General features: G+C 41.9%; 1 protein-coding gene across 1 annotated transcript in view; it reads left to right on the top strand.

Annotated features, from left to right (window-relative positions):
* The window catches only part of LOC306877241 (E3 SUMO-protein ligase RanBP2-like), a 41,252-nt gene that overhangs the window by 21,480 nt on the left and 1,075 nt on the right, over positions 1 to 18,697 (top strand). Inside the window, exons 17-26 of the mRNA XM_079428882.1 lie at positions 471 to 609; positions 896 to 990; positions 1,086 to 5,265; positions 8,760 to 8,939; positions 9,105 to 9,182; positions 10,901 to 11,269; positions 12,628 to 12,714; positions 12,875 to 13,038; positions 13,119 to 13,392; positions 17,289 to 17,623. Of these exons, the coding sequence (XP_079285008.1) occupies positions 471 to 609; positions 896 to 990; positions 1,086 to 5,265; positions 8,760 to 8,939; positions 9,105 to 9,182; positions 10,901 to 11,269; positions 12,628 to 12,714; positions 12,875 to 13,038; positions 13,119 to 13,392; positions 17,289 to 17,623 (5,901 nt within the window). The remainder of the gene's footprint in view (positions 1 to 470; positions 610 to 895; positions 991 to 1,085; positions 5,266 to 8,759; positions 8,940 to 9,104; positions 9,183 to 10,900; positions 11,270 to 12,627; positions 12,715 to 12,874; positions 13,039 to 13,118; positions 13,393 to 17,288; positions 17,624 to 18,697) is intronic.

Raw genomic sequence — 18,697 nt, forward strand, 5'->3', positions numbered from 1 at the left:
GCCGAGGAGTTGAGGGTCTTATCTAGTGAAACGATTGGTTTTTACTCTTAAAATTAGGTCCAAACCCTGAAACCTGCGTATTACTGGTGGTACATTGTTGCAGTTTTTCACAGAGAGAATTTAATGTAGTGTGATTTAACCAGTTTTCAACTTCAAGCAAAGGGGGATGGTAAGGGTAAATTCTCATACAGTGAAGCTGTATTAACCCAGTAAATGATTGAATATTGAGTTAATTGGTCTTGTCTGCAGTGCTCTGGCATCTAGCACAGCTTCCAATCCCAGCTCAAGGTCTTTATCTCTCATGTGCCTCTCTCGCTCTTGTTCTGCTCTCCTAATAAAGGCATACAAGGCAAAAAATTACTTAAAAATAAGCTATAATAAATGCCCTGTAGTACCGGCTGAAAACAAGTGTTAGTGTTAGGAAATTCATTTTTGATTTTTATTATTCTATTTTTTTTTGTCTCACGCAGAATGAGGTTCATGACCTGCGCCATAATTCTTCAGATGCCACAGCATCCTCATATAGGATGTATCGAGACAACTACCCTGCAGAAGGACTCCAGGAAACGTTTCCTGCAGCGCAGACATTCCACGGTGTTCCTCTCACTGGTCAGTTTAATGACTTATCCAAATCAGCAGTCTTTGTATGAATTTTGAAATTGTACATGTATACTAGTGGTTCTCAAAGTGTGCCAGACCCCCCGTCCCCCATGAGTCTTGTTCAATTTCAGCATTTGAATATACACACAGTCTCACAAAAGTAGATGTGAGAAACAATGAGGCTTGTGCAGGTTTTTCTTCTATGTATGTGCTTTGTTTATGCAAACTAACTAAAGAACCACTTGTGTATACAGTAGTTGAGACATGCCTAAACCATTCCTTTTATTTGTCTCAGTTGCTACTACAGGTCCCTCTGTGTACTACAACCAGTCTCCAGCATATAATTCACAGTATCTTCTGCGCACCGCTGCAAATGTCACACCAACAAAGGTAATGGAGAGATTTTCATGTAAACACAAAATATTCTACATTACAGTAACGGGGCAGAGAACCTACATCAAAGTGTTGTTTGTTTGTGTCTGCAGGGCCCTGTATACGGGATGAATCGTCTTCCTCCACAGCAGCATATGTATGCCTACCAACAATCAACACACACTCCACCTCTCCAGTCAACACCTGCATGCATGTATCCTCAAGAGCAGGTCTTCGGTCCTCCCATCCGATTTGAGTCACCAGCTACATCATTACTCTCCCCATACAGTGAGGAGTATTACGGTCACAATGTTCCTCAGCCCACAGTCAATCCAACATTGCCAGAGCCTGGATATTTCACTAAACCATGTGCTGTTACACCCACACAGCCAACCAGGAGCACTGAAAGCAAGGCTGTCGACCCCAAGATGAGTTTTGGGTCACAGTTCACAGGTGAACCTGCTAAGGTTCCCAACTTTGGAGCAGTAGCTGTCACCGAAACAACAACAACTGCATTCAAGTTCAACTCCAATTTCAAGTCCAATGATGGTGATTTCACCTTCTCCTCTGCTCAGGTGAAAAATAGTGAAAGCCTCTTGGGACTTCTGACATCAGATATTCCTCCCAAAGCGGAGATGCCGTCAGAACCGAAACATCAGACTCAAGACCAGCTGCCTAGCCAAAGCGAAGTCTTTACCTTTGGAAGTAAAAATTCTGCAGGATTTTCATTCACTGATGGTGCTCAGAACAAGATGAGTGTTTTTGGTGACACCGACCAAAGGTTTGGCTTTACAAGTGGAACCAAGCCAACTTTAGGGAATTCAGAGGCTCGGGAAGAGAAAAGTGTGGAAAGTGACAATGATAGCATACATGTGGAAGAGGATGAGGATGGGCCTCATTTTGAGCCCATTGTGCCTCTACCTGATAAGGTTGACGTGAAAACTGGTGAGGAGGAGGAGGAGGAGATGTTCTGCAAGAGAGCAAAACTCTTCCGATTTGACTCCGAGACTAAAGAATGGAAAGAGAGGGGTATTGGCAGTATCAAAATCCTGAAGCACAAAACCTCTGGGAAAGTTCGTCTGTTGATGAGGAGGGAGCAGGTTCTGAAAATCTGCGCCAATCACTATATCAATGCCGACATGGCTCTCAAACCAAATGCTGGATCTGACAAATCCTGGGTGTGGTATGCTATGGACTATGCAGATGAAATGCCGAAGACTGAGCAGTTGGCCATTCGTTTTAAAACGGCAGAAGATGCGGCGCTGTTTAAAGTTAAATTTGAGGAGGCTCAAAAGTTCATTTCGGAATCCCCACAAGGCCAACAGACTGAAAATGAAAACGAAACTCCACAGCCTCAGGTTTCATCCAAAGAAGTGGATCTCAAAACCCTGTTTTCCAAGAAGAAGGGTGAATGGGACTGTGATGTGTGCTGTGTAAGAAACGCTCCCACGTCTGCGGTGTGTGTGGCCTGCAACAGTGCAGCTCCTTCTACAGCACAGATCAAACCTATAGAGGAACCCAAAGGCTCTGGCCCTGTGGCTCCTCCTGCCAAACAGTTTTCTTTTGGACTTTCTGGAGATTCCGCTAAGAACTCCTCCAGCACTGATGTCAGCTCGAAGGGCTTCACGTTTGGATCTCAAATACCAGTTTCTTTTAAGTTTGGATCAAAGGATGCTGTGATGACATCTGCTGGCTTTGGAGCTCAGGCTGAGAAGAAAACAATTCAGGCTGATGCACCAAAACAAGAGAAAGTGTCAGCAGCTCCAGCAGTCCCATTTGGCACTGGATTTGGTGCTCAGTTTGCCAAGAAAGAGGGTCAGTGGGACTGTGACTCCTGCCTAGTGAGGAATAATGCCTCAGCAACTGAATGTGTTTCTTGCAAATCCCCCTGCAACACTGAAACAACTAATGCAGCATCGCAAGTTGGGCTAGCTGCCATGTTTGCTAAAACAAATGGACAGTGGGATTGTGACACTTGCTTGGTAAGAAACGAAGGTTCATCTAGCCATTGTGTTTCATGTCAGACTGCAAACCCAAATATGAAAAACAATACCTCTGCTGCACCAAGTTCCTCTTTTACCTTTAGTTTTGGTAGTTCTAACAGCCAACCTGCTGCGACAGGATTTAAAGCCAATTTCAATCCAGGCACTGCTTTTCAGTTTGGCACAAGTAAGGAAAAAGTATCTTCAGAAGGCTTCAAGTTTGAGTCCTCCACAACGGAGGCTGAAAAGTCATCAGGCAGTTCCAGTTTTTCGTTTTCTATGCCGGCGCCTGTTGGCGGATTCAAGTTTGGCATTGCAGAATCTGAGGCAAAACCATCAGAAGGACAGTCCCAAAATGGATCTGCATCTGACCTCCTCAAAAATATTGCTGAGCTTCACAAAGAGAAAGAAAAAGAGGCAGCCCCAAGTTCCTCAGAACAATCTGTAGATGCTGAAAATCATGATAATAATCCCCTCTTTACTGGTAAACCTAACGCCTTTAGTTTCGCTGACTTGGCGAAGTTACAAGGAAGTTTTCAGTCCCAGAACGATTCCACTTTCAAAGGCTTTGCAGGGGCTGGCAAACAGCTCTTTACAGGGTTTCATTCCGACCCCAAGGCCGACATCTCTGGCGATCTAGATGATGAAATGTACAAAACTGACGAGAATGACGATATTCAATTTGAGCCTGTTGTTCAGATGCCAGAGAAGGTCGACCTTGTTACAGGCGAAGAAGATGAGAAAGTCTTGTATTCACAGCGTGTCAAGCTCTTCAGATTTGATACAGAAACAAACCAATGGAAAGAAAGAGGAGTCGGCAACCTTAAACTGCTCAAGAATAACCAGAACGGGAGACTGCGAGTTCTTATGAGGAGAGAGCAGGTGTTGAAAGTGTGTGCTAATCATTGGATCACAACCACAATGAACTTAAAGCCCCTCTCTGGCTCGGATAGAGCCTGGATGTGGCTGGCAAGTGACTTCTCAGATGGAGATGCCAAATTAGAACAACTTGCGGCAAAATTCAAAACACCAGAGCTTGCAGAAGAATTCAAGCTGAAATTCGAGGAGTGTCAGCGACTGCTTTTGGATATTCCTTTGCAGACCCCTCACAAGCTCGTGAACACTGGCAGAACGGCCCATCTTATACAGAAAGCTGAAGAAATGAAATCTGGTCTTAAGGACCTCAAATCATTCTTGACTTACCAAAACAAGGATGACGAAAGTGGCGATACAAGTCATAGTACTTCTGCAGTTGTAGTCAAGCTCGATTCTGAGAGCACCGCACCCACTTTAGAATGGGATAATTACGATTTGCGAAAGGAAGTGCTCGAGGACTATGCCAGCCCCTCTGTGCGCAATACTCCTTCACAGCCAGATTCAGTAGCAAAAAATGTATTCCGCTTTGGCGAATCGTCCACAGGCTTTAGTTTCAGTTTTCAACCTATTCTCAGTCCCTCTAAGTCTCCATCTAAGTTAAACCAGAGCCAGGCTTCTGTTGGCACAGATGATGAGCAAGAAGCATCACAGGAGGAAGAGAGAGATGGTCAGTACTTCGAGCCTGTTGTGCCACTGCCTGATCTTGTTGAAGTCTCAACAGGAGAGGAGAATGAGCTAGTCCTTTTCAGTCACCGGGCCAAATTATACCGCTATGATAAAGATCTTAGTCAGTGGAAGGAACGAGGTATAGGAGACCTTAAAATACTACAGCACTACCAAACGAAATGTGTCAGACTTGTGATGAGACGGGACCAGGTCCTCAAACTGTGTGCAAACCATTGGATTGCTTCCAATATGAATCTCGAGCCCATGAAAGGAGCAGAGAAAGCGTGGATCTGGAGTGCCTTGGATTTCGCTGAAGTGCAGGGCAAGATGGAACAGCTGGCAGTTCGATTTAAACTGCAGGAAACTGCAAATGCTTTCAAAGAAATCTTCGAAGAGGCAAAGACTGCACAGGAAAAAGACACTCTACTTACCCCATTTTCTGCAAGAGTACCTGCTTCCACCCAGGAGACGCTTTGTGGCAAGGCTGCAGTTGCTGTACTTGAGGAAACCACAAAAGAACGTACTGAACTCTCTGAGGAAAGCAGTCCTAAACTGGATAAGACACCTCAAAGCATCAAGAATGTGGTCTCTCCTCCAAAGTTCGTCTTTGGGTCAGACTCTGTGCAGAAGATCTTTGGAAGCCCTTCGCCATCAAAAGAGAAATCTCCGGTTATGATTCCCAGTTCAAAAGATGTCTCGAGACTGAAAACCTCTGGACCAGCAGTGACCAGCCAGTCTTCAGGTGGGGCTCCTTTCAGCATACCAACAAGTAAGCTATGTTTTGTGACCCATAGTAATGAATAAAACTGTATCTCTTTGTTTAGCTCACAGCTTTCCAACCCTGCCCCAAACACACCTGCCTACAGTTTTAAGTAGTCCTAAAGATTACGATTAGCTGCTTGAGGTGTGTTCAACTAAGGCTGGAGTTAAGTGCATCCCTGGTTTAGGTTCTATTTAGTTAAGTTACTTTTTTTAATGAGGACCATTCTACACTTTCTTATTGTGTAGCTTATTGCTGTAAAACATCCTTGCACTATTACCCCTTTTCCACCAGCATTCAGAGCCAGTGCTATTGCTGGTTCAGAGTTGGTTCGACGGGCAAGCCTTCTAAGAACCGGTTTGCCTTTCCACTGGCTAGAGAGCCACCACAGAGCCAGGTCTTGCGTCACTGAATACATTATTTGAATACGTCTCACTTCCCCTAGCAACGCTAGCACGGCAGCGCCAAACTCAGCGGGTTTGTTTGGGAGCGATACAAAAGCATAAAGAGCTATCTGCTTTCCAGTCGTTCCCATGGCGCATGGCATGGTCCACCCGGTGCCAATGCATCCCAAACAAGCCTAAACACCATCAACAGTGGTGGACATTGTGTTGCTATTGATGGTCATGGCTTTAAGAACCTACATCAGCATCCAAACACAGCGAATCCAACGTGTTCGTGTTTAGCTGTTATTTCAAACATGGCGGTCAAAAATATTATGTTGGTCACGGAAACCCTGCCCCCAGTCCCTGACGTAAACGGTTCTTACTTCTAGCCCAGCATTGTTTTGGTGCTATTTACGAACCACTTTTCCTGGTTCGGAGCTGGTGCTTTGGGTGTCGAAAGACAAAGAACCGATTTGAAACTAGGCTCTGGCTCCGAACCACACTCAAATGGTGCTTTTCTACTGTGTGGTACAACTCTGCTCGGCTCGGTTTGTGTTTCCACTGCAGTTTAGTACTGCTTTAGAGTGGGTGGGATATTCACATGTCGTTATAGTTGCGCCGCCTCTACTGCCGTGACTCCATCAAGCTCTCACTGGATCTGCTCCTCGGGTATGAACGAGAGGAACGTCTGTACTTCCACAACAGACAACGAAACAGCCATTTTTTTGGTTGTTAAAAGAAAGGTGCGCTCATTCAAAACCGTTGCATTCGATCCTTCGCTGGCTGTACTGATTTAAATAGCGGGTGTGTTGGGTCTCGTGTCTCAAGTTCAATGACACAGGCAGTGACTATTTTCTCCGGCCAATCAGTGATCAGCAGAGTTTACACATCACGTTTTGGTAACGGTACGGTTCGCTTTGAACCTCAAACGAGGTGGTACTGAAAAAGTTCCAGGTACTGTACCCAGTGGAAAACCCCCAAAAGTGAACCGTACCGTGCCGTAGCATGCAGTGGAAATGCGCCAAAACTGCGTTGGTAGAAAAGGGGTATATGTTGCCTCTGCCTCATTTAAGTCAATATTTTTGACACATAGACATATTTTCATCCACTCAGTTTTTCAACAAAATGGCACAAAACTTTAACACATAACATTATTTTTTTAGGTTTGGATTTTAGGCTTTTCAAAAATAATCCTATGGCTTTTTGGACCTGCACATCAGCCAACCAGTTTGAAGCCCGAGGTATTTCAGGTCACGGTTTACTGTGACACAGCTCTCACTGACTGGCATGAGCCGGGAGACCTGACCTTGGCTGAATGATGTGATAACCCAACATTACTCAATCCAAACATTTGCATGGTCTGAAATCTGCTAACCTTTACTCGTTTGTTTGAAATTTCAGTAGAATTTACAAGTCCTTCAGGTACTCTGCAGTGAGTGTCTTGCAAAGTGATTTCCCATCTTTAAATGTGACACTGGCAGGTCCAAGTATTTCTATCTCGGCTATATGGTTATGGCTATTTTTGGCTCTGCTATACATCATACATGTAGCATTGTAACCAGCTGCTGACTCTTCTGCTAATGTTTTCCCTTACAAATAGAGCTATTTCTGCCAACAGACCAACTAATATGATACCTGTACAGAGTTCAGTTTTTGTGTGGTTCCTCTGTACTGTCTTAACCGCAGTGTTTCTTGAGCTATATGAGGGTTGCATTATTTCTCTCATTAATTTTAATGAATAGATTTTACATTAAAATAGACTTGGCAAATTTTTCTAGCGAGGACTACAGAGATCAGACTCTGTATACAGGACAATACATGAGCTAGGACGTAATGTAATGTGTTGTAAAGATCGCAAGTGAAAACAAAAGAAAAAGAAAAGCTTACAGCAGCATGAGTCGTGACTGTCATGTTAGCAATTTTAAATCATAAGATCATAAGACAGTACCCAGGTTTGAAGACTACAATAAGATTTCACTTCTACTGTTAATGACGTTTTGCAAGGCTACTTTGTGATGGATAGCCTAAATATAATTCAGATGGGCTGCCTGTTATTTTCACGGTATATCAAAAAGTGTTTATTTTTTAAATGCGATTGTTGGTACATTCTTGCCAGTATTTACCATACTTTCAAAACAAAAATTAAAATAGGAAAAATATGCAATATGAAAATAATTTAAGAAAAAATGTGTTTTACTGAAAAAAATAAAAAATAAACAAGATTTGGTTTTCAAAAAGCCTTTTCCAAAAAGTACATCTGGAAAAAGGGGGGTCGTCTTATATTCGTGTTAATATGATTTTGTCAAAAATCCCCCACCGTGGCCCCGCCCTGCCACATCAAGCCCCACCCCCCAGCACCCCCCAGATAAAATATGGCTATGCTTAGAACACATGATCACAATTCACGAGCTGAATCACAAACTTTGTGTGATCTTGACGGCACACAGCGGTTTCTGTATGAGAAACCTGAAGGAGATCCAGCTAGAAGTGTTTGTGGTGAGTGCTATCAATAGTCCTGTGTATCGCAGTCAATATATTGGCAGAACAAGTAAATATACAACCAAAGTCATCGTTCACTCATTTTCTGCATCAGCGTGTCACTCGACTCTTGTTTTTCTCATGTATTTAAATATAACTCATCGTGATCATCCGTGAGAGAGAGCTGCAGACGCTTCATCTCACTGTTTGATAGACAGCATGAGTGTTTGCATGCGTGTGTCTTTGTAGAGTTACTGATTTAACGTTGTCTGTGAAGTGTGTTGACGTTGAAACGGTCAGAGTACTTCAGTCTGCTACATGCTTTGACACTTGTTGGTTTGAAATGACTCTGATTGCTTTTAAAAGAGCTTCTTGTACAGGTTTGGATGAACTATCTCTTGAAGTTCTCACCATGTTTGACTTCTTTCTGTGGAACATCTCAGGGTTTGTGTTTCCCAGTACAGTATAAAGTCAATGGGACTAATGTTGTTTAGACCCCAGTGAAACGGTCATATTTTTCAGTCGTACCGCTGTGGAACTGCCTGAGTGAGTAAATGATAGCAGTTTTCGTGTTGGGATGAGCTATCCGTTTAGCCGTAGTTATTGCTGTAGTTAATCTAGTTTTTGTTTATTGCTCAGTTTCCTCACCGTCGGAGCAGAAGAGCGCTCAGGACATGTGTGATGATGATGATGTTCAGATCGTATTTGAGCTGAAGTCAACGAGAGAGCAAGCAGAGCTGGCCGCCAGTCTGATGCTTCCTTCTACGTTCTTCTGTTACAAAAACCGTCCGGGATACGTCAGCGACGATGACAACGATGGTAAGATCCACACTCTATTTAACAGTAAAACACATGACCGAAGCCCAGTTTAGTTTATCAGTTTATCATTGTTAAATCTTTAACAGTATTCACATCTTCTGATTGAAGTGGTTTGTGTCGCAGTGAGAAACGGTTAACCTCAGATTCACACCGCTGTGTTCTCAGATGAGGATTTTGAAAGCGCAGTGAGGAATCTGAAGGGGAAGCTGTATGCGGATGGAGCTGATGCAGCGTCTGATCACGGTAGGTGGCTCTAGACCAGTGGTTCTCAAACTGAGGTACACAGAGGCGTGGTGGGGGGTGTATGTGAACAAAATACTCAAATCTACCATTAACTTAATTATGCTTTTACACATTTATACATTTAAAAAAAAAAAAAAAATCACTTTTTTTTTCTTTTCTTTTTTAATGTATTTTTTATTTTTTTTTATTTTTTATTATATATACATTTATTTTGAGATGTATTTATATATTTATGCATTAATTGTTTTTAGAAGGATTTATTCCCACATGTATTTATTTTTAGATTTATTTATTCATTTATTTTTACTTTTCCGTGTGTAACATGTAAATGAGGAAGGTGGTGCTTGTGTAGCTTCAGAGCATCATTGGTTGAGAGCTCACGCGTCGAATCGTCAGGCCAGCTAAGCGATAGAGATGAGAGTTTTCAAAGAAAATAGCAGCAAGTAGTAATTTGTTTGCTACGGGATGTGGCAGATCAGCTGGAGAGTTGTAAGTTATTTTCACAGAACGTTATTCGCATTAGTGCCGAAATATTTAAAATATTCTCCAGAAATAAAAACAGGAAGCTGAAGCTGAAGCCTGGAACCATCGACGTCAGACCCTAGAGTGATGACACCCAGTGGATGGTTGGATTCTAGTCTAATAACTGGGTGTCATCACTCTAGGGTCTGAAGTTCCAGGCTCGAGGTCGACGATGCTGTGGGAGATCACATAAGTAGCTTCAGCTTCCTGTTTTTATTTCTGGAAAATATTTTAAATATTTCAAATACATTAAAAAAATAAAAAAAAAAAATAAAAGTTAAAAAAAAAGTTTAAAAATGTATAAATGTCTAAAAGCAGAAAATAAATTAAGGGGGGAAAATTTTATTTTATTACAAATTAATCATATTTATTGTATCAAGTTGTTTATTCATTTATTCATTAATATATTTTTTTATTCATTCATTCATTTATTCATATTTAATTTATGCAGGTTTGGTCCTCCATACGCGTGCTTCTTCTAGTGTACAAATAAAATGGTACTGGGGTGGTGATGGCGCAGTGGATAGGACGCATGCCTTTGGTGTGAGAGACCCGGGTTTGAATCCACTGTGAGACACCAATGTGTCCCTGAGCAAGACACTTAACCCCTAGTTGCTCCAGAGGCGTGCGACCTCTGACATATATAGCAATTGTAAGTCGCTTTGGATAAAAGCGTCAGCTAAAATGAATAAATGTAAATAAATGTAAATGTTATATTTTAGGGTCAGAAATGCTCCTCTGTTTGCTCGTGTGCATCAATCAGAGTGTAAACAGTGAGAGATGTTGAGGCAGACAACATGCGTACTGACGCTTGCGTACCACATGATGCACGCTCCATTATAGAATAAAGGAGAGGAAAACTATTGAAGGTAAGCTGGCCGATAGGAAGCTAATAAGAGTAAATGGAGAGGAGGGTTGATGTGCATCAGTCGGAGCATCTGCTAGCAGCGAGAGATCTTTAGGCAGGTGAAAGGCGTGTACCGTTGTGGCTCCCGCTGGTAAAAACGGCAGGTTATATATTGTGGAAGGTGCCAGTCAGGTAGAAGGAGACCAGGGTTGCATTCTGCTAGTTCACACTCATCTCAGATTGGGAGCTGTCTCCGCTCTGTGTCTGCTGGTCAGTGATGTTGCTCTTCTCATCAGAGCTGTGTGTAGTGATGAGCAGCATGTATAGATGGAGTTGCTCATGTTTACAGACTCGGAGGTCACTCTGGTGTGGGAGAAGCGGCCGACTGCAGACGAGGAGCTGAGAGCTAGACGCCTCCTGCTGCCTCCCACCTTCCTGTGCGGCGTCAGCAGCGACTCCGAAGCAGAGGCCGAGAAACCAGACGACTTCAACACTGAGCTCCAGAAGCTGCAGCAGGCACAGGTGACGTGTGCTTCTGATCTTCACATCGCTGCGAGTCCGGTCTGCAGCACAGCACCAGCTCTTCAGGTGAAGCCTTCCCATGATGCAGCAGCTGTGGACACGAGCGGAGGCGGAGCAGAAGAGCGTCAGACAGACAGCCGTCCCATCGACCTCTCCACCAAGAGAAGCAGCGAGAGCGACTCCAGCACAGCTACAGGTGAGCGAGAGTTAAACCTGGAGAAGCTTCTCTCAAAGCAGTCCGATTCCTAATATTAACTCCGTAATTACAAATCATGGGAAATGTTTGCTTTGTGACCGCTGAATAAATGCACTCAACCGCTGTTGTTTTAATAGAGAAATAGGCTATTGCCATTTGGAATTAGTAGAATTACTTGGAATTTCACTGTTATATTTTTGGTTTTGTTTTAGCAGTTTTCATTTGAGAAGAGATTGCATATGTCTTTGGTATTAACTTATATAATAAAAAGCCTATAATAGATCAGTACAGGAGATGAGGTAATGAGTCCACATATTGATTTGTGCCTACTGGTGAAATACCTGAAATACAAAAGAAAATGTCTCAAATGACAATAATTAAGATTATAATTTTGAGCAAAAATAATGATCAGTTTAACCATTATACAGCATGACGAAAATTTGACTAAAATGCTCAGACATTTCATTGACTTAAACTTAAACAAAAACAGGACAAGGTTGTCTAAAATGTACATTTGAGTAAGACTAAATTAAAAATGGCTGCCAAAATTAATACTGCTGTACAGTTAATTAATAATAATCTTATTGCTAAAATGTCAAGTTTTCATAGACTAAAATGTTGAGACTTTGTCGACAAACTAAATAGGACAAGCTTGACTAAATATGATTTAAAAACTAACAAGGATATTTTACCACAGGTCTAATATTGTGTCACAAAATGAACACAATATACTTACAAGTCATTTGCCCACCGGCGAATATAGCTGCTGCTTGGCCTTTTGACTAAGTATACAAAATATAGATCTCTTATAATATTTGTTTTGTCTGGCTGATTCTAGGCCTTCATGATTATGTAGATATATCAACAAAAATACTAATTAGTAACATGAAAATGACCTTTCTTTGGGAGGGTTTGCCTTCGCCATGATTCCTGGAAGTACAGGTAGGAAGTAGAAAGCCTCCTGTGACAGTAAAGAAGTGAATACCTTTTTTTTTCTCCTTGCAAGCAAACAACCAAATAAAGGACTTCATGTCAGTGAGACATAAAACGTGGATAACTTTTTTTTTTTACAAAAGCAAAATGGCATTTTTCATAACCACACCAAATAAAGAATATTGGTGTTGGATGTGGCATTTTCTACCCTCAAGATAAACAGCACCATGATAGACCATGATGCAGACCCAACCGTGAGAGCTTTCAGCAGTTGCTCTCAACACATGATCGTCTGTAAGATGTATTCAGAGAGGACAGGATAGAAGCACATGAGCTGTGAGTTAGTGAGTGAGGATCCGGCTCAGAGACACTGATCATCTGCTGAATGCTGTTTAGTGTGTGATGTGTTTGCTTTCCTCCTGCAGGTCTGTCTTTTGGTTTCTCAGCTGCGGGTGGGTTTTCATTTGAAGAACTGGCAAAGGCTTCAGGGGAATTTGCTTTTGGCAAAAAAGGTAAGTCTGTTTACCTGTTCACCTGTGTTTAGGGTGTGTGTGTGTGTGTGTGTGTGTGTGTTGGCAGCAGTATTATCAGAGTGCTAGTATGTAATCATACTGCTGCTGACAGCATTGATATTAGCAGTATGCTGTTTTCATCACGTGTTTATTTCTGCAGATGATCATTTCTCATGGTCAGGCACAGGAGCCACAGTCTTTGGAAGTAAAGCGTCACAAAATGAAAGAGAAAAAACAAGCCGTGAAGGCGAAGAGGGGGGCAGTGATGATGAGACGCCCCATAATGACGAGATCCACTTCGAGCCGATCGTGTCTCTGCCTGAGGTGAGTGTTTGCTGTGATGCTGTGAGCCGTGCTCCTCGTGTCTCAGGAGAAGTGTGAGGTGTGCTGATGTGCTCCTGCAGGTGGAGGTGAGGTCCGGCGAGGAGGACGAGGAGATCCTGTTCAAAGAAAGAGCCAAACTCTACCGCTGGGACCGTGACCTCAACCAGTGGAAGGAGCGCGGTGTGGGAGACCTCAAGATCCTCTTCCACCCGGTGAAGAAGAGCTACCGCCTGCTGATGAGACGCGAGCAGGTGCTCAAAGTCTGCGCCAACCACACCATCAGCCAGAGCATCGAGCTCAAGCCCATGAACACCTCGGCTAACGCGCTGGTGTGGACCGCCACCGACTACACCGGTACAGGCCTCACTCCTCGCCTCACACACACACACACACACACACACTCTCACTCTCACACACATACTCACTCTCACACACACACACACACACACACACACACACACACACACACACTCTCACTCTCACACACATACTCACTCTCACACACACACACACACACACACACACACACACTCTCACTCTCACACACACACTCACTCTCACACACACACACACACACACACACACACTCACTCTCACACACACACACTCACTCTCACACACACACACACACACACACTCTCACTCTCACACACACACTCACTCTCACACACACACACACACACACACACACACACACACTCTCACTCTCACACACACACTCACACACACACACACTCACTCTCTCTCTCACACACACTCACTCTCACACACACACACACACTCACTCTCTCTCTCACACACACACACTCACTCTCACACACACACACACACACACACACTCACTCTCACACACACACACTCACTCTCACACACACACACACACACACACTCTCACTCTCACACACACACTCACTCTCACACACACACACACACACACACACACACACACACACACACTCTCACTCTCACACACACACTCACACACACACACACTCACTCTCTCTCTCACACACACTCACTCTCACACACACACACACACTCACTCTCTCTCTCACACACACACACTCACTCTCACACACACACACACACACGACCCGGGCTGGCAAAATGAGTCGGAATGAGCACATTTTGAAAAAATGGTTCTTTTTATTTTCACATTCTCTATTACCTTCAAAATGATATATGACTGGAATCAGACAAGAAATGATGAGCGATTGTGATCGAGTCAGCAGATCTGATTTAGAGAAAAATAGAGTTAAAGTTTTCTGAAGATTCCAAACAAAATCACCAAGCAACGTTGCATATTTTCCTCCAATGCTTATCTTAATAATAATTACTATATTTTTAATCCCAATATAGCTATCCTTTAGCTTTTATTAAAAATAAGAACAAAGATGTAAATAAACAGTAGTTTAATCAAGAGCAGCGAGTGATTCCATCTTTAGACAGATCCCCATTAAGACCACCTGTACAGCCCTTGCTAAACGAATATCAGACGCGCTGGAATAAAACATTACTATGGATGCTTCCACATTGGCTGCGAACATTCACTCACTGAAAATGCTCAATTTTATTTATTTATTTAATTTTTTGGAACCATTTGGGGTCTGAGGATGTTTTGGGCCCTGGAGAAGTTTTGGCATGACCTGACATTTGTGTTTTTTCCAGTATCTTAAAAAAAACAAAATGAATGGCTAAAGTCTGATAACACATTATTGTAGCCCAGTTTGTGCTGAATACAATGTAAGCAGCATGAAAATACCTGTTTGTGTTTTTGAGAAAACAAGGTTTATGAGTGGTTAGTGAAAAACCCAAATGAAGTCACTGTTGGCCATGAAGAGAGCTCTCTGCCGCCTCGGTCCCGGTTTATTTCCTTTTTATAAAAGCACTGTTTTGTTTTATTATGACTATACACAAATAAAAGTAGACCCTTTGCAGTTTGAAACGATACCTTATTCTATCTTTAGATCACAGTCAGAAGTCATTACAAACACTCAATTATGGTTTAAATGGGGGTTTGAGCAAAAACATTAATTACATTTTGAAATGTAGCTTGATGCTAATTGTACCTCTAATTATATTTTCTTGTAAGCATTATGGTTAGTTTGTGTTTCTGATGAAGAACCAAAAGTTATTTATCTTAATTTAATGCTGCACATTGAGCAGTGGACGATGTAAAAGCCATATATATGAGATACATAGGCTACACGAGGAAGAATGCGTTGCTGGTCAGCGCCACCTAGCGTGCAGTCAGGAATTAGCAGAGGTGATTAATCCGTCGGCAGTTCCCCACTGCTCTTTTGCATCGCGCTCAGTGTCAAACAGCCTAATGCATTGATATAATGTAATGTTACTAGGGTTGGGTACCGTACTTTTAAGGGTACCGACCGAATTGCGTCGGAGTACCGATTCACATTAAATCATTCGGTACCTGAGAACGCTTTTGGGCGCATACGAGAGAAAGAGAGAGAGCCTGTGACATGTCCCTGAAACTCTTTAAAACACAACACACAGCGCAAACTAAAATGTTCTGAAGTGTTTACATTTCTAGGGTCTTATATGGTTTCCGTGAAACCGCGGAGTTCATTCATAAAGAATTACTCTCTAGCGCGGAATACCATGGAATTCATACATTTTTGGATGAATAGGAGGAGGAATCGACTTAATTGGAATCGTGATATGAATTAGTGTATGTGAATATTAAAACTCAAAAAGACGGTTTAAATATGAATCCTGCATGTTCCACTAGCCTCGGTTTGTATGAATGGCGGAGACGTGGTTTTGTTTACTTCACAAATACTGAAGCACACGTGACCTCGGTGATCTTCGGCCTCTGCATCTCACTGCAGGAACACATGATCTTACAGGCCGAGTCACTTCAGGAGAATTTACCTTTCATTTGAGAAAACTAGCATCATATCATACTGCATTCAGAAACTTCACGGCAACCTGTCAAAATAAAAGTGCGGTTTAACATGTATTACTCTTGTACGTCTTTATATAGTCCATTTACTGTCAAATTTAAATAAAACAATTAAATGAGAAAAATAATTATTACAACCGTATTAACCACTTAATTGCAGAAAAAATTGATTTATTAAAACTTTTTTTAAAGGAATATTCACACAATTTTTCTACCATGTATTAATTTTAAGAGTAAACCTCTTGTTTTTCCAAAAAATAAAAGGGTTTCATTTTCATTTGATTTAAAAATAAATGTTTCATGCCTTCATTTGATTATCAGAAAAAATAAAACAGTTTCTGGAAGAAAAATAATTGTAGTGCCCTATTGTTCAAAAAGTTGATATTTACAGTTTTGGACTTAATTTGTCACTGAAATAAAAGTTTTTGTTATTACACAGAGAGTAAAGTACTGAATTTCAGGTACCGGTACCGTACCGGTTAAAACAACCCTAAACGTTACACACCAGATTTTCTCCCAACCATTAACTAATCTCGCCAAGACATATTTGGCAATGTACTTTAAAGGCAAATGTCAGCGTGAACGTTATATTTTGATCAGCATGGGTTTGAAAATCATATTTGACTGGTTTGGACTCGTCATGGAGAATTCAATATGAATATTCACAAAGCTGGAATGCTGCACTTTACAACAATAGACCTACAGCTTGAGAAGCAGCAGCAGTCGCTCAGAAGTGATATTTATTTAGTATTTGGAGCATTGGGATCGCTAGAAGAGAGATTAATATTCAGTATTATTGCACCCAAACTCTGGAATTCTCTCCCTCGCTCACTTTGCTGTATTAACAGTATCTCAGAAATTAAATCACTTCTCAAAACTCACTTGTTTTCTGAATGCTATACCTTTGATTACTGATACCATGCTTTGTCTAATGAACTTGTTCTTGTCATGCTTTGTCGCTTCAGTCTGCTCTGCTTTGTATTTGTGTTATGCTTGACTCTTTATCGGTATGTTGCCCTGTCCATATAATGCTCCTTTACTGTATCTATACTTATTGTTATCATCTATGCTTACTTGAATTGTCTCTTCTTTGTTAAATGTACATTGTGAAGTGTCCTTGAGCACTGGAAAGGCGCTATATAAATAAAACTTATTATTATTAATGAAATCTTTTTTGTGAGAACCTCAAATTCGACCAAAATTGACATTGTTCCACTTCTTTTTGTCTGTAGCTCAAAACAAGACCGTGTGCATTCACTCATTTAGCCAGCACGGGTCAGATCTCTCTGCTGCCGCTGTCTTCACGTCTGTATGTTTGTCCACACAGAGGGAGACGGGAAAATCGAGCAGCTGGCGGCTAAGTTCAAGACTCCAGAGCTGGCCGAGGCCTTCAGACAAGCCTTCACAGACAGCCAGAGCCGCATGTCTCAGACCGACGCCGCGCAGATGTCTGCCGCCGAGGCGCTGTCTCGAGACTCCAACCCTGTGGTGTTCTTCAACATCGCCGTGGATGATGAGCATGCTGGAAGAATCGTGATGGAGCTCTTCGCTCACATCGTGCCCAGAACGGCGGAGAACTTCCGTGCTCTGTGTACAGGAGAGAAGGGCTTCGGTTACCAGCAGTCTGTCTTCCACAGGATCGTCCCGGACTTCATGTGTCAGGTGAGGACACGCTGATACTGTGCAGACTCACTGATGATGTGTTCTGTACTAAAACCGCATGCATCAGTGCTTTCACTGCATCAGTTCATGGAAATAGATTCTCGATGTCAAACGATCATCGTGCGATTGCTGCCTATAAAATCAACAAATAATGCACGTCTGTCAGTAATAGGGCTGGGACAATAAATCGATGTTTTGCAAATAGAGTATTGATTGTGCATGGATTCTGAGATCATTGATGTTTGAATAGTACAGCGTCTTCTTTAATCAACACTGTCTGTACAGGCTAATGTTATTGTGCGTTTGAAGAGTGGAGAAGTAGGTTATTTGCCATCTAGCCAATATACTTTTGTATGTTTTAAATATCCTGTGCGTAAGACAGAACTCCATCTCTGTCATTCGCTGGTCAAAAACATTGATTCCATTTGAGCTTGATTTTCATATAATGTTTAGTGCAAGTGTCTGACACGATACCAACGCTGACGACGCAGTGTTTAATTATTGATTCTGACCACACAAGCATGACCTTAGGGCACAGCGCCTGCTACTGCTCAAAATATATACAAAAATTACATTTCTGCTTTCAACTTCTGACCAGTTTGGCCAAAAAAAAAATAACTGTAATATGTTTTTTGCCATTATATTAAGTTTTCACAGGTAAATCAGTAACCATTACAATTTTAACAATATTTCAAATGTAACTTGAAATTTATTGTATTTTGAATCCAATCTTTCTTTGTACATTTAGTCATTTATCAGATGCTTTTATCCAAAGTGACTTACAAATGAGGCCAATGGAAGCAATCAAAACCAACAGAAGAGCACTGATACGCAAGCGCTATAACAGGTCCCTGTTAGCCTAACGCAGCACACGTAGCAAGGTTTATTTGTTTGGATTATATAATAAATGAAAAGAAAACAGATAGAATAGAAATAAGTTTCATGATTTACAAAGAAAATAATGTTTTGAACTTCACTTAAAAAAATGATATTTTTAAATATGAAAATATTGAAATAATTTTTTACAAGTTGAGATTTGGGGGTTGGGGTTCGGGAAAGCCACCTCCCAACTGA

This window comes from Barbus barbus (genome assembly GCF_936440315.1).
Source record: "Barbus barbus genome assembly, chromosome: 11".
In the NCBI taxonomy this organism is placed as follows: Eukaryota; Metazoa; Chordata; class Actinopteri; order Cypriniformes; family Cyprinidae; genus Barbus; species Barbus barbus.